Here is a 23,140-nt window from a genome sequence, read left to right as displayed (position 1 = left end):
GTGTGTGTGTGTGTGTGTGTGTGTGTGTGTGTGTGTGTTTCCAGTATGTTTGATGTTAGCGTGTCCAGCGTATATGAGTGTTTGCGAATGTGTGTGTGTTTTCCCGACTGAGGTTTCTATTCCAGTTACCCCACCGAGTTTAGGGAAGTTCCATGTTCCAAGGACCAGGACAGTGCAGTGCAGCATACATGGTGTGTATCCCCAGAGTGAGGTCCCAAATCAAAGAGGTGTGAATTCCCAGCCATGTCCATTACCACTCACTATTACAACATGAGCCAAAAAGATGACTCGCTTCACCAAAAAATGAAAACCACTGCAGTCACAAACACAATCTCCAGGCTGCAAACACAGAGAGAGAGAGAGACAGAGAGAGAGACAGAGAGAGACAGAGAGAGAGACAGAGAGAGAGACAGAGAGAGAGACAGAGAGAGAGACAGAGAGAGACAGAGACAGAGACAGAGACAGAGATGAGAGAGAGAGAGACCGTATGAGATCAATGTAACAATGGTGGTAGCATTATCCATAGAGATAACATAGTAGCCGCAAAGGAGCAGGTAGACCAAACTAAGCTTGCATGCCAAGAACACAAAGTCACAGTCTGACAAAGGTAAGCACTAAATCAATGCTGTTATTCATAACAGGGAATAACAGGGAATAATGACTCCCAGTGTCAATAGGAAAATGATTACCTACATATAGCATGATTCCCTAAACAGTGAAACTATGAATCACAACTGTGAAAAGACATGTTGGCTACACAAGCTATATGATTTCACTCCTATGACTATCACAGGTCCCGATGGTCGCGAGGGAGATGGAGAACAACAGGGGAAACAGACAGAGTGCCGAGAGGAGGAAGGGAAGATTCTCTGTGTTTGTCGACCAGGACAGACTTACCTCTGCTGCAGGAGATGTCAAAGACATCAAGGCCAAATGATAAAGGCAAGAGAAAAGAATAAGAACAGAAACAAAAACTGCAGAGAGAGAGAGAGAGAGAGAGAGAGAGAGAGAGAGAGAGTGAGTCGGGAAAACAGAAGACGTGTTAGCCACAGGCAGGAACAAAGGAAGCTTTAGGAAGTTACAAAGACACTGTGCTACTAAGTAGGGGGAACTAGTCCTGATTATGGCTAGCCCTAGCCTCTATGGTGAATAACAGAGCCTAGCTATAGCAGAGCTATAGTAGAGCTTGGTTGACCTGAGAATGTCTGTAGACTAGAGCATAAAACACAAGCCGCGTCTCTGAGTCATGTGCAACTCGGTTCGTATATAACTTTAACTCCGAAATGACCAAAGTCCTGGCATAACTGAACCCCTCATTTCCCTCTGTATTGTTCAACAAGGGAAGGAGAACTACAGGCCACGCCTCATTATGTGTGGCTCATTAACGAGTCAGTGATGTGGGGTTCAGAGGGGTCTGCCTGATGCGTGACTATGAGGAAAGGGTAGTCTGAGTGTCAGTCAGGGTGAAAACCTTCGAGATAACCACGCATTATATGACATATTTTAACAGACCCCATCAGGTTACAGAAGCATCACAGGGCGTGAGTCCCAAACTGTACACTATTTTCTGTATAGTGCTCTACTTCTGGTCAGGGCCCATTGGGCTCTGGTCAAAAGTAGTGCATTAGATAGGAAATCGGATGGCATTTGGGATGTGGTCAGTTTATAGCCGACAGGGGAGAGGAGAGAGCAAAACCTGTCTGACGGTAAATAACTCTGCCGGCCATCTTACCTTCTCCTCCAGATCCTTGATTTGTCTCCTCTGGATGTCTGTCTTATCCTCCAAGTCCCGGATTCTCTGAAAAGATTGTAAAGCAAATATTGTTGTTCCCTTAGCGAATATACAAAATTAATTCAACGGTAACATTGGATGCTACAGCTCAACTGTATGCCAAGCCAACTCAAATATGCTCCATACATTTATATTTTTCATAGGTTTTTGAATCAGCACTGGAAATATAAATAATCATTAGAGAAAACGTTAGGAAAACTGTCATGTACAGATGTATTTTCAGTATTACAGTTTTGGTGTATCAGTGAAGATTATTTAGGTACATTTCGCATTCCATTGGAGCATCCGACTGTGGCATGGTTTATTGAAACAATAAATGTTTTCTGGGAAACCATGGGACTGGTGATGCTGACAGCTTTGTCCTTGGAGTGGCCTGGTAAGTGGTTCACCAGCTGGGTGCGTGTGAGAGGCTGGCACAATGCTGCTACCCCTGGAGTGACTCAGTCAATGTAAACTGTAAATAAATGGAACATCGCCCTCTTCTGTAGCATTGAGGAACTGCAACGGCAGCGTCATCGCCCAGCCTGCTATGTTCCATGTTAAAAACTACAATTTAGAGTTGAACAACCTTGTGTTCATTCAAGTAAACATATGATGTGTTCTATTAAATGTTTCAACTGCTTAGAGTATCAATATCAGGTCAATGTCAGAAGTGAGTGTGGCACTCTATGTTTTGAACAGACTTTCGGGATCTGTGAAAGTCCTGTCATCCATCTGTTCTTTATGGACATATTTTAACGACCTTTCTTTCAGCAAGGTGGGTGCAGGTGTGAATCCCTAAAGTTAAATTATCAAAGGGAGTTTATGTCATATGTTGACTTATACAGGTACAGTGCCTTGCAAAAGTATTCATCGCCCTTGGCGTTTTTTCCTATTTTGTTGCATTACAACCTGCAATTTGAATGGATTTTTATTTGGATTTCATGTAATGGGCATACACAAAATAGTCCAAATTGGTGAAGTGAAATGAAAAAAATAACTTGTTTCAAAAATTTCAAAAAAAATTCAACCGGAAAAGTGGTGCGTGCATATGTATTCACCCCTTTGCTGTGAAGCCCTTAAATAAGATCTGGTGCAACCAATTACCTTCATAAGTCACATAATTAGTTAAATAAAGTCCACCTGTGTGCAATCTAAGTGTGACATGATCTGTCACATGATCTTAGTATATATACACGTGTTCTAAAAGGCCCCAGAGTCTGCAACACCACTAAGCAAGGGGCACCACCAAGCAAGTGGCACCATGAAGACCAAGGAGCTCTCCAAACAGGTCAGGGACACAGTTGTGGAGAAGTACAGTTCAGGGTTGGGTTATAAAAAAATATTCAAAACTTTGAACATCCCACGGAGCACCATTAAAACCATTATTAAAAAATGGAAAGAATGTGGCACCACAACAAATCTGTCAAGAGAGGGCAGCCCACCAAAACTCACGGACCAAGCAAGGAGGGCATTAATCTGAGCGGCAACAAAGAGACCAAAGATAACCCAGAAGGAGCTGCAAAGCTCCACAGCGGAGATTGGCGTATCTTTCCATAGGACCACTTTAAGCCATACACTCCACAGAGCTGGGCTTTACGGAAGAGTGGCTTAAATAAAAAAATAATCAAACACGTTTGGTGCTAGCCAAAAGGCAGGTTCCCCAAACATATGGAAGAAGGTACTCTGGTCAGATGAGACAAAAATTTAGCTTTTTGGCCATCAAGGAAAACGCTATGTCTGGCGCAAACCCAACACCTCTCATCACCCTGAGAACACCATCCCCACAGTGAAGCATGGTGGTGGCGGCATCATGCTGTGGGGATGTTTTTCATCGGCAGGGACTGAGAAAATGGTCAGAATTGAAGGAATGATGCCTGGTACAAAATACAGGGGAATTCTTGAGGGAAACCTGTTTCAGTCTTCCAGAGAATTGAGACTGGGACAGAGGTTCACCTTCCAGCAGGACAATGACCCTAAGCATACTGCTAAAGCAACACTCGAGTGGTCTAAGGGGAAACATTTAAATGTCTTGGAATGGCCTAGTCAAAGCCCAGACCTCAATCCTTTGAGAGTCTGTGGTATGACTTAAAGTTTGCTGTCCACCAGCGGAACCCATCCAACTTGAAGGAGCTGGAGCAGTTTTGCCTTGAAGAATGGGCAAAAATCCCAGTGGCTATATGTGCCAAGCTTATAGAGAGATACCCCAAGAGACTTGCAGCTGTAATTGCTGCAAAAGGTGTCTCTACAAAGTATTGAATTTGGGGGGGTGAATAGTTACGCACGCTCAAGTTTTCAGTTTTTTTGTCTTAATTCTTGTTTGTTTCACAAGAGAAAATATTTTGCATCTTCAGTGGTAGGCATGTTGTGTAAATCAAATGATACAACCCCCCCCCAAAAAAAATATATTTTAATTCCAGGTTGTAAGGCAACAAAATAGGAAAAATGCCAAGGGGAGTGAATACTTTTGCAAGCCACTGTATGCAGGTGCAACATGTCAGGGTTCTCCTGGTGTAACCACTGCCTTGGCGTAACCAACAGGTATCGACTCTGGGATGTCTGTGTGACTCAAAAATGTTTTAGTCCACTGAGCTGGACATGAGCTCTGGGGACTAACACAAACTTTCAGGTATAAAGTGTCAGACAAGGCTACTCATCGAGCAAACATATATTTGGGTCGTTCCACGAAATAAGTGCCTTTTGCATCCCTTTGATATTTTAAGTTTTTTACATAAAAAAAAATAAACATTGAACATCTACTAGTCAAATCATAGCGTATGGGCATTATCTGGTGTTTTGTGGTGGAAAACGGAGTGGGTCAAGCATAAAACGTCAATCCTGTTACCCATAGATAAACAGGCTAGAAATGTTGTAACAATTGAATTTTTTTGTGAAGCTTGCATTCAATTCCCCCTCCCCTGTTGCAAACAACAAGCTTCAATTTCCCCTGTCACAAGGGGATGTACGGCTGATTTAAGATGAAATCTTAAAACCCTGTTACGGTCAACCCTGTTACTTTATTTGGCACTCAAAAGGCACTTACTATAGTCATTTTTTGAGATGGAAAAATGTGTTTTTTATTGAGCTGACCATGTGCTCTTTATGACAGAATGTTAAAATTAGGTGAAATTAAAAGTTTATTTTTACCAAGTTACGCATCTCAAAAGGCACTGAATTGGAGGAATGACCAAGTTCACTGAACCACTTTAGCTACAAGTCCAATTGACTGGCCGCACCTGTTGAGTCATCCCTCATGTTAAGTCATCAAATGGCGTGTACAGTGGTTCCTCTTTTAAAAGTTGCATCATACTGCAGCACAGCTTGCAGGATGCTGTGCTATGGTACAGCATGTTACAGTGCATAACGTCATAGTATTTTACTGTCAGCCATCGTTGCCGTTAATGCTCGTTGAAACCACCAAAGGACATCTTTGAGGGTGTCTTTATGAAGCTTGTTGGCGCTTGCTTACTTTCCCAAATAATCCTACAGAGGTCCATGCTAGGCCAGACGTTTCGATTGCTACACCCTATCTGAAAGAGCATGACAAGTTAATTAATTTCGTGGACATGAAGCAACCATAGCCTCAGCTACTATAGCATAGAGAAATACATCTTAAAACATGCCATTCTGTTCACTTGAAACAAATTGTCTTAGTGTCACGTTTTTTTTATGACCTTCCTAAACAAAATATTAATGGATTTCTTTGTGATTGTGTATATTACATTGATTTATTAGACTGGCGGCTATTGGTAGGCTACTCGTTTTTTTATTTTACTGCTAATATGTATACCGCGCAGCAGACCTTCATGGCGCTTTGAGGATGAAATGCTCAGTAAGTTTTTGTCTTTTATGATATGTATCTTAATGTAGGCCTACTACTAGAGTGTAAAATACACATGTTTCGGTAAATTCAGGGACATGTGGGTTAAAGGTTTTTCTTGAAATGACTTGGAGCTGTAGGACTAAGAGTCTGTCTTAACATGACTTACATATATATTGGCCTTAAGGCCTACTTCAATATATCAATCGATCAGTCATGCATTTGTGCATGTCATCACCCCAGACAGTACACATACGTACATCTCGCCGACTTCTGCCCGATGTATACAAAATACATCGGGCCGATGTAGTTTGGAGAGCGTTTGCACACTGGCAAGATGTCGCCGAGACGTCGGCATTAGATCGCCCTTCAGCCGTAATTTGGACGATGCATGTCAAAGCTGCTAAATTACACTGCCAATAATAAAACACAATATGATTGACATTTTTGTCATTTAGCAACTTACTTGAGCGCATACATTTCTGTACTTTTCCATATGCCAAGCTACATGGGACTATAGTAGACTACTAGTGATTTTGTTTGTGGGTAAAAATGAAGAGAGACGAGTCAAGTTAATGTGAAGTTTCATAGGCTATTGCTATACCGTCAAATTCTTAAAAGCACTCCAGCACAGAGAAGAGAGCCTTAAGTAATTAAACAATAAATAAACCGCAACATGTCAGCTAAAACAATTGAAGTCAGGAATGAATTCAGCTGTTTTTAATCTTGGCTGTACTAAAGACTTTAAAACCTTTTTCGTTAGAACAGACTATATAGGATTGATTATAATTTGTTTGTAAATTATTATTGTGTGTGTTGTGTTCACACTGTTCGAAATGGTCAGAAAACCAATTAATCACACATACTGTAATAAGCACGCAGCGCTTGTTCCTCCTACCCTCCTTCTTGATCTCCTTCTTAATGTCATTATCATTAGTAGGCAAACATCCATTAATACATTTCAAGTCCCTAAAAATAGAAATCAACTTGGCAAGAGTCTATTATCCTTCTAATAGCCCATCATGGGTGGACTCATTAACTCTGTCTTTAATGCTTTTTTTCGGGTTGCATCACTCATGGACAGAAGCTTCTGAGACACAGTATTCAGAGTTGCAAAGAAAAAGCCATATCTCAGACTGGCCAATAAAAATAAAAGACTAAGATGGGCAAAAGAACACAGATATGGACAGAGGCCAGCATCCCTGAGTCGCCTCTTCACTGCTGACGTTGAGACTGGGTTTTTGCGGGTACTATTTAATGAAGCTGCCAGTTGAGGACTTGTGAGACGTCTGTTTCTCAAAATAGACACTCTAATGTACTTGTCCTCTTGCTCAGTTGTGCACCGGGGCCTCCCACTCCTCTTTCTATTCTGGTTAGAGCCAGTTTGCGCTGTTCTGTGAAGGGAGTAGTACACAGCGTTGTATGAGATCTTCAGTTTCTTGGCAATTTCTCGCATGGAATAGCCTTCATTTCTCAGAACAAGAATAGACTGAAAAGTTTCAGAAGAAAGTTCTTTGTTTCTGGCCATTTTGAGCCTGTAATCGAACCCACAAATGCTGATGCTCCAAATACTCAACTAGTCTAAAGAAGGCCAGTTTTACTGCTTCTTTAATCAGTACAACAGTTTTCAGCTGTGCTAACATAATTGCAAAAGGGTTTTCTATTGATCAATTAGCCTTTAAAGTGATAAACTTGGATTAGCTAACACAACGTGCCATTGGAATCACAGGAGTGATGGTTGCTGATAATGGGCCTCAGTACGCCTATGTAGATATTCCATTAAAAATCATAATTTTCCAGCTACAATAGTCATTTACAACATTAACAATGTCTACACTGTATTTCTGATCAATTTGATGTTATTTTAATGGACAAAAAAAGTGCTTTTCTTTAAAAAACAAGGACATTTCTAAGCGACCCCAAACTTTTGAACGGTAGTGTAGCTCTCCAGTAGGTACAACAAAACATTCACGGCCATTTTCTCAAAAATGGGGTTACCAAGTTTATCAACTTTCAAAGCAGAATTACTTTCTCATCCATCGCTCCTCAACCGCAGTGTACGTTACATTTAATTTTTCTAGCTCGGAGTCTCTAGTTTTATCCAGCGTAGGAACACATCATTTCAAATGTTGCCACATAGGAACGGACCCAGGTGGTGGCTCACATATGATTGTATATTGTACCTGATGGGCCTGGTGGAGCAGCTCCATCCTCTCAGCCAAGACCTGACAGTCGAACTCTCTGCTCTTCCTCAGCATCTGCCTGCGTAACTTCTCCACGGACGTACGAAGCTCATCCTTCTGCATGTCACTGAGAGGCTCGCCGTATCCGATCACCTTATCCTGCTGCAGTGCGTTGTACAGAGTAGCCTCCAGCTCCTGGATTTGCTGCGGGGCGAGGTCAAGGGCGGGAGTTAGCTACAGTGAAGATAATGATACGTGTAGATATTCATCATTTATAGTAAGTCGGTACTGGCTAGGGGAGAGGTGTATAGATTGCATGTGCGAACGCACAAACGCATGCACGCACAACGCACGCACACACAAACACACACACACACACACACACACACACACACACACACACATTTATGTTACCCTCACAGTATGTTCAAACCGCATATTAAATGTAATACATTTGAAGCCAATAAAAAAGTAAGCCTGTATTTAAAGGTAGGTGGCTGAATGAGTAGGAATGCAGCTGGAGGGCACTCACCACGTAGGCCTGATCCAGGGCTGACTTCCTGTAATCCAGCTCCTCCTCCAAATAGCCTTTCTGCTTGCAGAACATCTCCTGTGGAGGACAGTTCTCTCTGGTCAGTGCTCTGATCGCAATACTGTGGCTGAAGAACTCCGTACCAACCTCACCAGTCAATAACATCACGCAACGGTTAGTGATAGGTAATGTTGTCAACACGCCTTCAAATTCGTAAGTATTTTTTTGTACTTACGTACAACTCAGAAATTACAGTTCTTTGAGCATCTCTTCCATCGTATTGTGCACAGAAATTTGGCACTTTCATTTCAAGGAACCGAGTAAACACTTCTCAAGTCAAGCCGAGTCCATGTGAAGTGACTGTGAGTGAGGGATGTGAACGGAGAAGGAACTCACCATCTCTAGCTCCAGATCCATCATCTTCTGATGCAGCGCTGCCTCTGTGCCCTCGATCTGTTGTATCCACTAGGGGGAGACAAAGACAACAAAACGCAGATAAGAAACAATGCCATTTAAATGGCTATTCTAATTGCTTACAAGTTACTCTGAACTAAGCATCAATATTTGAAGTTTTATTTGCATACCTTTTCAGCAAGAGAGAGGACAGTGCTGGCTTGAATAATGGCCACTTGCTCCTCATTTCGCAAGTTCTAAAAAAAAAAATTAAAAAAAAGGTTAAACAATCCTGATTTTCAAGTCTTCACGCAAAGGAGGAGTGCATTTTTATTTGCAAAAACATCAGTAATAACATGTTATAGAGCCCTTCCAAGCAGGCTTACCCCGTTATCACCCAGAATGTCGAGCAGCTTGATCAGGTCAGGTATACAGACATCCTGGGGAAGGATCAAAATAAACAATCAGCATCCTATTTCACCTAAGATTGCTTTGCAGAAAGACAAAATATAATGTATTGTAATACTAATGAGACATTGCTGAGACGGGTTATACCTTCACTCCTTCCTTCATGCAGTAGATCTGCAGGGCGCTGACACCCTCGGAGAACGGATGCATGCGGAGATGATTAAACGGAGGGGATTTCCTCTCACGCTCCTACAGGAGGAACAAGTCATTTATTGAATCATTTAACAGCATTGGTTAAATTGATTGAATGGTTGGACAAAGAAGAGAGCGGAGGGAGTCAGTGGAGGGACATTTCCTGCTGTTTTGTTCTCTATCCAGTAGATGGAAGCACCGTTCTTTTGGGGGCTTATTGCAGTATCTGCACTGCAGCACAGAATGCACAAAGCCCTGTTCTGAGCCTGTCTGAGCCTGGCCATTGGGGGAAGGGGAGGAATACAGGTCCCAGAGACAAGACGGATATTAGTGCTGAGCGATTAGTACTTTTTGAGGCCGGTTCGGTTTCAGTTCGATTATTTTAAAAACAATCACGGCTTTCGATTTTGATCATTTTGGGGGGGACATTAAATGCACTATGCATTATTTGGGTTGAATGCTGTAACAATGTAGAATGAAACAATTACTAAAAGTCCCATGATGGTGGTGACTGCCCATTACTGATTATCACTTATTTACCATTTATTCAAATTGCATATATTACATTTGTTTTAGGCCTATTTGACAACTTGAATATTTAATTCCATCATCTCATCTCCAAAGAGCTGCTGCCTATGCTGTCTGACAAAATCACTATTTTAGTAGTTCTTCAAATTAAATAAGGCATACTTGGTTGACTGCTGAATACCAACTATCAATCGTAGATCATGTATTTTCAGATAAAGATACCTCACAAAGCAACTGCTCTCCATCCCTCTTAATCGCACGTTCTTCTGTCTGTTCTCTCCGTCTCAGACAGGACAAGGAGTCCTTGATTACGGTTGATTATGGTCAATGTAATTAATTACCACGTTTTCTGCGCTAAACCATGTAGAATATTGGCCTGTTGAAAACTACAACTCCCTACTACATCGCACAGTTCGGACTTGATCTGATTTATCTCTAGAGAAACTGAGCGTTGCCCTCACAAAAAAAAAAAAACGAACAAAATTAGTTGTCATTTAGTTGTTTAAAACCCGAAAATAACCAACATTTTGGTTAATCGCTCAGCATTACTGATATAATGTTTGGAATGTATCTAAATATTTGTGTACACACAAAAAAATGCAAATGAATTACTTAAAAATCATACAATGTGATTTTCTGGATTTTTGTTTTAGATTCCGTCTCTCACAGTTGAAGTGTACCTATGATAAAAATGACAGACCTCTACATGCTTTGTAAGTAGGAAAACCTGCAAAATCGGCAGTGTATCAAATACTTGTTCTCCCCACTGTACGTGTCACACTTGTGTTCAGAGTCCTTGATTTTTTTCTAAATTAGTACCTTATAAACTGCACATGAACCATGAATCAATAGTGCACGCAAATTAATCGCATAGATATTGTATTGAAATCAATGGAACTTGGACAATAATGACATGTACCGTTTGTGCTCTTCTAAAAGACAAACCACAACGAACTTGTGTAAATTACATTTACTTGTCGATAGATGAGAACCTATAGCAGCCATGTATCAACTAATCTGTTTACGGTAGATGGCCAATACGAAAAGGAAATGCAACACTTTTTTCATTGGATCATTTCAACAAATCATCACCTCACAGGTAGTTCTACATAGTGACAGAGGTTGGCTTTCATTTGAGTGACAGTTTTACTGTCAAATCCGTGTATTTGTTTGTGGTCAGTGATTTTATACAGAGATTGCTCCGAATTATTTATGCCATTTGAGTTTTCTAAGTCATGCGACAGACAGGCGTGTTTGATAAAACCAACAGTACCAAACCAAAGATATTGTAGCATCAATGTATCATCATCTTGATGACTATAAACTGTTATATTAACATCACTAATCTGAGGTAAAAAGGATGTATAATTCCACTAAATGTTATGTTTTGAAAATGCAAGCTTGTGTAAGGTAGTAACACAAATTGTCCACGTTAGGTAAATTAGCAATAAAAAAAAATGTATATGGACAAATATAACCACAATTCAATTTAAGATGATAGTATATGTTGCCCACTCACAAACTATTCCAACAATGACATCTATTTCTCACTCATTTAACCATTTAGAGAGTAAAAACATGCTCTGAAACACAATTTAACCAGGCGCTCTAGACTAGAGCTTCCATAGTGTCTGTGCAGCAGCCTGAACGTCCGACGTCCTCACCTCTAGTTCCAGTATTCTGAATTCCAGGAGCTCATTCTGGTCCTTGGAGTCTTGCAGCTCCTGTTGCTGTCGACTGCATTTTCCATCCAACTTCTCCACCTGCAGAAGACCAGAGGGATAGCATGAAGGTCAGAGCCTGCCAGTAGCATGGACTTCCATACCCTACACAATATCAAGTGGTGCATGGTGAATGTTCAGATCCAAAATGACTACCGTGTATCACCCTTCTTGCTAGCGGACATTGGTGGAGGACAAAGTGAGTTGACTTTAAAATACAAAAGTAAATAATGATGCATAGTGTAATGCAATATTGCTATCATATCAATGATGTCACAGCAGGACAGACCTTATCCAGTAGCTCCTGATTCCTCCTGAAGAACAGCTGTTTCTCCTCTACCCACTTGGAGTCCTGCGAGAGGAGAACCAGGTTTCAATGAGGGAAAAATTGTCTTCTCTTGCAGATGTACTTAACTTGATCACTCTGTTGTCGAAAATATCATTTTTTCTGTGTCGCAGGAAATGTAAACCTGTAGTGTTTTTGAGTTTTAAAAAGTCTTGTAATTCCCACTTTAACATTTCTGACTTGATTTGCCCTAAGGAAAATCGTATCAACAACCAACAAAATGCCATATAATTGTAACACACAGAATCATTCAAATGTCCTGTTGCTGCTGTGAGAAACTGGTCAAATTAAGAGAGTACATCTATACTTGCAGCCATAGAATTAGAATGAGTGTACCAATGAGTTTGCCATGGTCAGAGGTTCTATGCCCAGTCTACTCATTCTATTTCTATGGTTACAGCATACTGAAGTGTTATACAAAATCGAACATATCCCGCAGATAGATATCATAGCTATCCCATCATGGATAGCATTTGCGTTTGTTAACTGACCCACACTGTATGAAATACTAGCGTCGATCACAACCCAAACTCAAAATTGTTCTTCACTGTTGTGAGGCAACAGAATCAAAACCATTCATTGACTTTTCCTCTCAGTCCCCAAGACTAATCACTATTGACAGTCCAACTCTGGAGTTGTAATTACATTTTCACAGACCCGTTACATTTGGTACTCCTAGTATATAAATAATTGCATAATAACTATGGTCACATACAGTACAGTACAAGCCATCCATGTGCAGTAATTCAGAGACTGGGACATTGTGTATCGCCTTCCTCTATGTCATAGGATGTGTCCCAAATGGCACCCCATAGTGTACTACTTTTCGACCAGACATAGCCCTATGGACCCTGGTCAAAAGAAGTACAGGAGGGGTGCGTCACTTGAGTGGGTTGAGTCACAGACATGAACTTCCTGTCTTCCGTGCGGTGGAGGAGAACTTTGTGGGCTATACTCAGCTTTGTCTCAGGGTGGTAAGAGCCTATGCTCTGTCTGCATACCCACAAGTACCATATCTTCGCCCTGTTACCATTTTCAATTCCTACCATTTTCAATTGGTTGTTATCCCTCTAGTGGTGTGCAGGCTGTGCTTTGGCAAAGTGGGTGGGGTTATATCCTGCCTGGTTGGCCCTGTCTGGGGGTATCGTTGGATGGGGCCTCAGTGTCCCCCGACCCACCCGTGTCTCAGTCTCCAGTATCTATGCTGCAATAGTCTATGTGCCGGGGGCTAGGGTCAGTCTGTTATATTTGGTGTAATTCTCCTGTCTTATCTGGTGTCCTGTGTGAGTTTAAGTATGCTCCCTCTAATTCTCTCTATCTCCCTCTCTCCCTCCCCTCCCAGAGGACCTGAGCCCTAGGATCATGCCTCAGGACTACCTGGCCTGATGACTCCTGGCTGTTCCCAGTCCACCTGGTCGTGCTACTGCTCCAGTTTCAACTGTTCTGCCTGTGGCTAGGGAACCCTGACCTGTTCACCGGACGTGCTACCTTGTCCCGGACCTGCTGTTTTCAACTCTCTCTCTCTCTACTGCACCTGCTGTCTCGACCTCTGAATGCTCGGCTATGAAAAGCCAACTGACATTTACTCCTGAGGTACTGTTGCACCCTCTACAACCACTGATTATTATTTGACCCTGCTGGTCATCTATGAGCGTTTGAACATCTTGAAGAACAATCTGGCCTTAAATGGCCATGTACTCTTATCATCTCCACCAGCCCATGTCTTAGTGTTGGTCTGTGGGATAATGTCCTTTACCTGTCCTTTGTGGGCGAGCTCCTTCTCCAGGTCTTCTATCTTGGCCTTGTACCTGAGAACGTCTGCATGGAGCTGCTCCTGAGCCTGTGACCCACAACATATCCCCATTAACATCAACCACTTGATACAGCCGTATGTGACGGATGCTGCTGTTATAGAACACATGGGCAGTGATAGTTGTAGTGGAGTATATTGTCTGTATGCAGTCTTATACACAATTTTACTGAATACAGAAACAAATCTGGCATGACTGCATCCCTATTGCCCCAGATAATGCAAAAATTACAATCTTATGCGGGTGACATTTAACTGAAAATGAATGGCAGGTCTACTGTACCTTAGCTTCCATCTCAGCGTCTAAAAGGCCCCCTTGATGTTCCTGTAGCAGGGCGTACGCTCTCTGTAAGGCCTGGTATTCTCTGGTCAGCTGCCTGAAGCGCAGCTCCGACTCCTCGTTAGCCAGTCCCTGTGTTGGTGGACGGACCCCGGGGTTAGAGAGAAGACATTGGGAACAGGGGAGCGTGAGGGGAAAGCCAGGATGAGAAATGATAGATAGTGAGATTAGAAACACATTGGTTCAGAAAGACAGAAGGGAAAGTGCATGACGTGGCAGGTAGCCTAGTGGTTAAGACCGTTGGGCCACTAACCGAAAGGTCGCTGTTTTGAATCCCCGAGTCGACTAGGTGAAGAATCTGTCAATGTGCCTTTGAGCAAGGCACTTAAACCTAATTGCTCCTGTAAGTTGTGCTGGATAAGAGCGTCTGCTAAACTACTAAATATTGCATGGATGCTGATTTGCTACTGGTGCTTATGCAAAGGTTATTGATCACTTATCGTAAATAAAGTTCCCTCCCCACCCAGGGTCTGTGTCTATTTCCTATGACGTGAACAGGTCTCACCTCATCCAAGTCTTCATCAGGAGTGGCTGGGGTGCGGTCCATGCGAAACGAAGCCACAGAGGACGTCTCCGAGTCCATGGATTCCTCATCGTATCCGAAGAAGGTGTCCACTACAATGTGCCTCTGTGTAGGGAGAGATCATAGGATTGTTTGGAAATCGGAGATTTCCCGAGGCAGATGACTGTATTATGGTATTGATCTTGTTCTTGGTTCTCCTATAAAGAGAAACACATTCACGTGCAAACGTGGCTTCCTCTACCTTTATTTGCCTGTTGCTTCGTTTATGCCTCTTCTTCCGCAGGAGCTTTTCCCTATCCTGAAAGACACCGAGTATATCAGAACTAGCAACAAACAAACATACAACTTTAGCAACCATGGATATGTTTCATTTGATCATTTGTATCTGGCAAAGAACAAAATACTGCATGTACACCAGTTCTCTTAATGCTTCATTTAGATAGTAAAGCAATTGTCTCTTGTGACAGACTGCTAATATACAGTAAATGTTATCTGGCCAGTACAGACAACATTTGGTTCTGGGTACCACCGAGATTAGTAAATCAACACCTTTGATCGTTTTAGAAGTGGAAGCCTATTTGACAAAACGTATTCGCACGATTTTTACTTTGAAAAAAAAAAGTGAACATCCCCAAAATAAACCTATTGTTGGTGGTGAAGTCATATTTCGAAAAGGACAACTCACTCTTGTCAGCTCGTCGATGATGCTCTGCTGCTCCAGTACCTGCAGCTTAAGGAACTCAATCTCCTGGTCGTCATGTGCCTGGTCCAGATCATTCAGAGACTTACAGTTGGATTTCTTCAGCGGTGGGTGGGAGCTGATCTTCTCCTTCTACACACACACAGAGTGGAACCAGTTGTACGGGAGTTAGAACCTTCTCCATCTCTCAGCATGTGCTCATCATGAATAATGAATACGTGTGGTGGTTAGGGTACCGAGGCCCAAGCCACAATATAATGGACTTCTAAATCTACAAGACTAATGCAGACTTTAATGCTTTGGTTCCATTTACTTTACTGTGACAAGGACTGTAATCATAGCCAATGTGCTGCAGACAGTCTTCGTCAACACTGAGCTATTGAGGCATGCTATGCTTGTACTAAACTATTGGAGCCCTGGTTGTGTTGAGATCTGTGTGATGACGACACTCGCCATATAAACAGAGTTACTAGAGTGGGAATTCCCCATTTAAGTCAAGGGTCTGTAATTCTATGTCCTTGCCACTCACCATCTCCAGGTTCTCTTTGGCCAGGCCTTTGAGTTTCTCTTCCATGCGCTGCAGGGTCTGGCTGAGGTCATCGTTCCTCTTGTTCAGCATCTTGTTCTTTTCCAGCATGGGCTTGCACTGCTTCTCCGACTCCCGCACACGCTTTAGCTGAGAGAGAGAGAGAAAGAGAGAGAGAGAGAGAGAGAGAGAGAGAGAGAGAGAGAGAGAGAGAGAGAGAGAGAGAGAGAGAGAGAGAGAGAGAGAGGTGGCAATGATGATAGAATAGAAGGGGAGGGAAGAGAGAAGGAGGCATAAAGAGTTCAGCTCAGTCCAGTGTGTCAACTTGGCAGGGGACTCCATACTGTAATTGTAACTCCTTTGCAAGATAAATTAATTACGTGTTTAAGGAATCCAGATTAAGACGGATTGTTATTGTTCAGTGATAGGGGATTAAGATGTGATTCTCTGCCAGGCATGGAGAGTTCAGAGTGACCAGGTCATACCAGTTCATTCCTCTCATCCACTAGCAGTGAGTTGCGGTCCTCCAGCTTGCGGATGGTGGAGTTGAGGTCGGCCATGCGTCTCTGGTTCCTGCGCATGTCCTAGGTTGTTCAAACCGAACACACTGTTAGCTCACTGGTATCTTGCAACACACTACATTCACTCTTGGATGCAGTTTTCGACACAGCGACAACAGTACAAAGTTATATTATGTTCTATAATATAATCAATTATTTCAATTACATGTATTATACATTGAATAATAAGATGTTTGGGGCATTTTTTTCAGGAAAATGTAGTTTGATCATTTTATACGTTTCTGGGACATTTATTTTTGGAGTTCACTTATTGGGTAATTCTTTGTATTCATCAGTCACATCTCTCTAGAAATATTGGCCAAAAACAGTTGTTTTCTGTCATGTAGTGATTTTCGAGCAGACCACTAACCCAGAATGTGAGACTGCATTGAAACCTCACAGACTTATTGACTGACCAGCAGTCTTCAGAAACAATGCTCTTCAGAGCCCTTCCTTCAGTTCTTTGTTCAGTACCAGACAGAAGCTTGTCTTATTCTAGCAGGTAGGCCTCTAAATACTTGTTTGTTGTGGTTTTCATTTGACAAAATATCTAGTACTACTGTTTTGGTCATGTTTTATTGCTCTCATACAAAGTAATTCCTTGAGCACTACACATGTAGCATAAAAAGTGATATTTGCAGATGAAGAAATTAAGGGATGCATTTGCCCTACATTTAGAATTCTGTTGGTGGGGCACTATGGAGTAGACGTCTTCACAGGTCCAATTTTTTTTAAGCTACTTTATTAACCAGAGCTGATAAAGCGGGAGAGGAGGGAGAGAGAGGTCCCGCTCTAGCATGCGGGGGAAGGGCCGTACTGTGAGTGAGGGGAGGGGAGGGATGAGAGAGGAAGAGATGAGAGACAGCAACCAACTAAGCCGACTCGCACTATAGTAAACTAGTAGTTGCCATAAATAGGTTATTTACCATGATATATGATTACGTAATATCTGTCTTGACTGTATCAACCCAGGAGAAGCTAGTTAAGCTAGCTAATGTTAGCTAGCTAGGCTAACTGAGGCTGCAGTGCATGCACTTTCTCATCATACAGTTACAAATAACAACAACTCCATTCAGAATACTAAGTAGCAGCCTACCTGTTGGCTCTTGGTCATTGTAGCCTATCTTTCTCCTTTAACTTTTAATTCCGTAATTTTACCTTATGATTGGCCAACATCAACAACAACAACAAGCTACAGTACATGCACCACGCTCCACTCTTGTGAAAAGCAAGAGCGGCAGCATAAATTATAAAAAGTCTCTCTCTCTACTGCAGCAGTAGCGTTCGGATCTGTACGGCCTTTCAGACAAGTGAAAATAACACATACACGAGCCCCGTGACAGTCATATCAGATCCAACCCAGACCCGTGACATTATTTAGACTTCTAGATCCGCGGATCGGATTTCGGGTATTAGGGTACAGGTGGATCTGTGAAGACTTCTACGGAGTGCGGCTTTTGGTATTCAAATTGTGGTATTATATGAGCGATACAACTTTCATATAGAGAACGGCCACACCCAAACTGTGTTTGTTTGACGCTGTGTGAAAGCAGTTTGATCATTGTCCTGCAATGTGCAAAGACCATGTTGCTCTGTATGGATGAGGTGATCGGCGTGATTCGAATTGCAGGCTAATTTAATCCTGTCCTTAAAAGTATATTTCTGACCACTTATTCATGTCATTCTTCTCAAGCTTTTTCCGCATAAGCTGCGTAAACTAGTATAGGCCTACAGTATTTTATCGCTCATTATCGGTTAATTGTCCCATTAATTTCCATTTTCTTTTGGATTGGCTTCATTATTACATTTCTATAATCTGTTTTGTACCATTTCCAAGTTCCCCTCTGCCTTTCTATGTCGTACCGGGCTGCCACAGTGCTCCGCCCCGTCCCCAGCCCGCCCGGGGATCTCTCTCTTGGGGCTGCCCAGGTTACACTCTGCCTCCTTGACCAGGAACAGCTGGTCATCCAGGGCATCCTTTTGCATCTGCATCTTCTGCAGCAAGCCAATGGCATTCTCCAGCTCCTTCTCCAGAGAGAAGATGGTGCGCTCTTTGGATTTGATCTCATCCACCTGAAGGAGGGCATAGCAAACAGGAAACTCCGAGAGTGGTTAATGAGACACAGAGAGATGGACAGGAAGGATGGATGGACAGACTGACTGTCTCAATGATTGAGACAGACAGACAGACATGTGCACAGTTCCATTCAAAAGAGCAGGGGTGAAAGTAGATTTAATTTGTTCATGGTGCGGGACAACCTATGTGTTCACGCGCTTGCGGCTGACCGGAGGTGATGATTAATTATGGTGTACTAACCTACAGTTTTCTTGTCATCTTTGTTTTAATTATTGTGATATGCTCATGTTTTATCTGTACGCTGTACCAGCACAATTTTTTGTCAGGTACTCCATACCGGACCGTATTGGCTTACTTTGACCCCTGCAAAAGAGTATCATGTGAAAGAATGATGTATCATATCATGTAACATTAAAATAACATCAAATTGATCAGAAATACAGTGCAGACATTGTTAATGTTGTAAATGACTATTGTAGCTGGAAACGACTGATTTTTAATGGAATATCTACATAGGCGTACAGAGTCCCATTATCAGCAACCATCACTCCTGTGTAATGGCACGTTGTGTTAGCTAATCCAAGTTTATCACTTTAAAAGGCTAATTGGTCATTAGAAAACACTTTTGCAATTATGTTAGCACAGCTGAAAACTGTTGTCCTGATTAAAAAAGCAATAAAACTGGCCTTCTTGAGACTAGTTGACTATCTGGAGCATCAGCATTTGTGGGTTCGATAACAGGCTCAAAGTGGCCAGAAACAAAGACTTTCTTCTGAAACTCATCAGTCTATTCTTGTTCTGAGAAATTAAGGCTATCCCATGCGAGGAATTGCCAAGAAACTGAAGATCTCGTACAATGCTGTGTACTACTCCCTTCACAGAACAGCGCAAACTGGCCCTAACCAGAATAGAAAGAGGAGTGGGAGGTCCGGTTGAACAACTGAGCAAGAGGACAAGTACATTAGAGTGTCTAGTTTGAGAAACAGATGCCTCACATGTCCTCAACTGGCAGCTTCATTAAATAGTACTCACAAAATGCCAGTCTCAACGTCAACAGTGAAGAGGCGACTCTAGGATGCTGGCCTTCTAAGCAGAGTTCGTTCCTCTGTCCAGTGTCTGTGTTCTTTTGCCCATCTTAATATTTTATTTTTATTGGCCAGTCTAAGATATGGCTTTTTCTTTGCAACTCTGCCTGCAAAATGGTTTTCTAATGATCAACTAGCCTTTTAAAATGATAAACTTGAATTAGCTAACACAATGTGCCATTGGAACACATAAGTGATGGTTGCTGATAATGGGCCTCTGTACGCCTATGTAGATATTCCATTAAAAATCTGCCGTTTCTAGCTACAATAGTAATTTACAACATTAACAATGACTACACTGTATTTCTGATCAATTTGATGTCATTTTAATGGACAAAAAAAATGTTGCTTTTCTTTTCAAAAACAAAGGCATTTCTAAGTGACCCCAAACTTTTGAACGGTAGTGTACATCTGTCCCTCATTTTAAGGTCCATCCCTCTCAATTTAAAATGGTGAAACTATTCCTTTTAAAAATGATTTTGAAATAAGAAACATGAATCATATAATAGTCAAATCATAAAGTAAAAGCAGATGAGCTGGTTCTACTCTTTTTGGCAATTCGATGGTGTTTTATGGTGGAAAACTGAGCGGGTCGAGCATAACACGTCCACCCTGTTACCCATAGATATGTTTTAACAATTTCACTTTTTGGGGTGAAGCTTGCATTCAATTGCCACTCCCTGTTGCACACAAGAAGCTTCCATTCCCCCTGTAACAAGGGGATGTATGGCTGATTTAAGAAGAAGCACTTAGTATAAACCATTTTTTTATTTAACCTCTTGAGATGGGAAAACTTGTTTTTGATGAAGTTGAACATGTGCTCTTCATGATAGAATATAACAATTTGGCACCAAATTGGTGGAACGAACCCCAATGTTCTGCACACTTGCATAATTGGTATGACGTAAACCATGGAGACATCACTCCATCACAAAAGACCTAGACTCTACTAAACTACTCTGCATGCTGCTCAGAACTTCTCCGACAGATCATTTTCCTGGGCCAACTATCTGTATGGCGCAATGAGATGTATAGACCAGCTACGGCTACGTCTGGTATTCAGCAAGACATGCATCCACAATCAGACCCTCTGCTCTACCCTCTACCCATCCTCCAGCCAAGACAGTTTTTACCAGTCTGCGGATGTCCTTCTCGCTGTCCCACTTGATCTTGGAGATGTGTTCCTGGTGCATCTGATGCTCGGAGCGCAGATCCCCGGCCTTCATCTTATCCGCCTGGATCATGGTGCTGAGTGCCTCGTCCGTCTGCTTTTTGTTCTGCTTGAGCTCCGAGATCTCTTGCAGCAGCTTGACCCTCTCCACGTCGAAAAAGCGTCGTGCCTCCTCCTTGGCCTCTAGGGTCAGCGCCGTGCGCACCTTCTCTCCGCTGCCGTCCCGCATGGCGCTCAGCGCCGCCTTGAGCCGCTGGTTCTCCTGGTCCTTGATCTTGGCGGTGCGGGCCTGCTCCTGCTCGTGCTGGCGGACCAGGTTCTCCCTGAGTGCCTGGAGCTCTTTTTGCTTCTCCTCGTGCCATTTGGCTCGCTGCTCTGTCAGCGTGGCCGTGTGCCTGTGCTGCTCCTGCTCCCGGATCCGTTTGCACTCTTGCACCTTCTCACGCTCCAACTTACTCACCTAGGCCCCGGGAAGAGAGGGAGAGGAGACAAAGAGAACTGAGTTACACCATAAAAGGAGGAATGTTAGAGAGATACTACAGACAGCCTGAGGCCATTCTCTTCATCTAGCACCTATTATGTAGATAAAAAGATGTATTACAGTGTCAAATATAATTAGAAAAAACAGATAATGGCAGATAGGGCACGCAAGACCAAGCGGAGATCGAGATCTACCATTGTAGATCGAGATCTACTACGATAGATCTCACCTGCTCTTACGTAGAGCAGGTGAATGTACAACAACAGCAACAGCCTACATCTACTGTGTGCCAACTGTGAAGGGGGTAAACCTCATCCAGACCAGGTCAATGTATAACTCAAAACATCCCTGTACATCTATGTAGAACCTTATAAAATGTTGAAACGTGCTGTATGTCAAAGGTTGTGTGTAGTGACTATACGTAAGACATTCAATGCCACTTGAATGCCACGTGCCACATCATCTGCAGTTGAACCCACTGTTACAGGTGTATTTGAGAAGGGACGATTTACATGCAACGTAGTGTTACAAAATGGCCTACCTTGCATTTCTCTTGATGCAGTTCTATTTGAATGTCAGTCAATTTGGACCTGAGATCTTCGTTAGCTGCCTGTAGGGCAGAGATGAGCGCTTCGGGCTTCTCGCCCTTGGTACGGCCCTTCTTCGCCATTGAGTCAAATACTACAGCTCCTCCAATGCTTTCATAGAGACTTCATAGAAATGAACAGAGGCCCTCCCGAGGTTTCCAGTTCTTCCTCTTCCTCATTATCTTAGTAGACAGTAGAGCTGTGTGTGGGGAGGAATAAAAAACATTTTTTGACAATTGTAATTGAAGGATATGGAGCTCAACTCAACTTAACTGTTTACAAACATTGATTATTCAAGTATAATAGTAAAGCAGTTAATTGCATGGTGCTGGCAATGTACAGTACAGTGTTGGCAGTAGCCACTGGTCAGGAGTGGCTCACTGATTTAGACAGGTCAGGCAGCTGCACAGTGAGTAAACATTGACCAGGTTTTCATCCTCACAGATGACTACAAAAGGACAGTGTCAGCCAGTGGTTTTCTATGCCAAATGTTACAACCCATTAGACTGATGCAGACCAGCGCACATAATTGAACATCAGCATGTGAAAGAACCAGTAGGCTACATCCACAACGTATTATACATAAGATGAGACGCAACTTGATGCGACGGTCGAAAGGAATTGTATTTAAGAACATAGTTTGTTTGATCCGAACGGTCTAGTTTTATAACGTCTCATGTCGTCGGCTGGAGTTCCCAAGATTCAACATGTCAAATCTTTAGCTATGGATCTTAATTTGATCACTCTTTTGTTGCTGAGAATTTTCCTGCAGAAAATGCAAACTTGTAGTGTATTAGAGGTTTTAAAAGGCTTCTGAAGTTTGTAATTTCCACTTTAAAATAGCAGTGTTGATTTTCCCTTATGTGAATTGTATCAAACCCAACAAAAAAAATCCATTAATTATAATCCACATAATAATTCACATTTCCTGCTGCTACAGGATTATTTTCCTGCCGTAGCAAACTGGCTCAAATAAAGATCTTACCCTGTAGATTGCTGATATTTATCTGACAAGTCACAAAGTGTACCCTGTTTCCGGTGCATATATTTCATAACACTCGTTTGCTACAACACCTTGCTACAACAAGTGGCAACTTTGTTTTAAAGTTTCATCACGTCATTGAAAAGAGTCACCGTTACCGTGGAAACGGTCTCAACTGACTGCCCCGTCTTTAGTCAGCTGTTATACAACACAACATTCTAAAACTGGCACGTTTTTATCTCACCTCGTCTCAAGACAGCTGTTGTATCTGAACTGACTTTAGAGGTGAACATTCTGAAAAGTCACTGTTGAAACGACATTGTTTTTCTAGCTGTACAAATCACGTGGTACTCGTGGCAATTTGATGCGTGGCACTCTGCATGTGTTATACATGTTGTTTGATA

General features: G+C 42.3%; 1 protein-coding gene across 3 annotated transcripts; it reads right to left on the bottom strand.

Annotated features, from left to right (window-relative positions):
• Window positions 1–923: 923 nt before the first annotated feature.
• LOC120044393 (janus kinase and microtubule-interacting protein 2-like) lies at window positions 924–21,837 on the bottom strand. Of its 3 annotated transcripts, none has more exons than XM_038989021.1 (20): window positions 21,697–21,837; window positions 20,649–21,131; window positions 18,181–18,426; window positions 16,279–16,377; window positions 15,797–15,943; window positions 15,253–15,399; window positions 14,809–14,865; window positions 14,550–14,672; window positions 13,988–14,116; window positions 13,651–13,734; window positions 11,838–11,900; window positions 11,492–11,590; window positions 9,255–9,356; window positions 9,086–9,139; window positions 8,891–8,956; window positions 8,703–8,771; window positions 8,307–8,384; window positions 7,775–7,978; window positions 1,733–1,798; window positions 924–974 (listed from the first exon to the last, which is right to left on the bottom strand). In XM_038989021.1, the coding sequence occupies exons 1-20, from the start codon at window positions 21,835–21,837 to the stop codon at window positions 924–926; spliced, it is 2,508 nt and encodes an 835-aa protein (XP_038844949.1). The 3 variants fall into 3 exon arrangements, with proteins under 3 accessions (XP_038844949.1, XP_038844950.1, XP_038844951.1); XM_038989022.1 differs by having other exon boundaries at window positions 18,217–18,426; window positions 20,649–21,146; window positions 21,709–21,837; XM_038989023.1 differs by lacking the exon at window positions 11,838–11,900 and having other exon boundaries at window positions 18,217–18,426; window positions 20,649–21,146; window positions 21,709–21,837.
• Window positions 21,838–23,140: the final 1,303 nt, after the last annotated feature.

The sequence above is a fragment of the Salvelinus namaycush genome, chromosome 3 (assembly GCF_016432855.1).
Source record: "Salvelinus namaycush isolate Seneca chromosome 3, SaNama_1.0, whole genome shotgun sequence".
Taxonomy (NCBI): Eukaryota; Metazoa; Chordata; class Actinopteri; order Salmoniformes; family Salmonidae; genus Salvelinus; species Salvelinus namaycush.
This window is presented reverse-complemented; position numbering and strand designations above follow the sequence as displayed.

Coding starts and splice junctions, on each gene's coding strand:
- LOC120044393 (XM_038989021.1), bottom strand. CDS start 21,837: ATGGCGAAGAAGGGCCGTACCAAGGGCGAGAAGCCCGAAGCGCTCATC. Junction 15,400..15,796: donor CCAAAGAGAACCTGGAGATG/GTGAGTGGCAAG, acceptor GTGTGTGTGTAG/AAGGAGAAGATCAGCTCCCA. Junction 975..1,732: donor TCAAGGATCTGGAGGAGAAG/GTAAGATGGCCG, acceptor CTCTCTCTGCAG/TTTTTGTTTCTGTTCTTATT.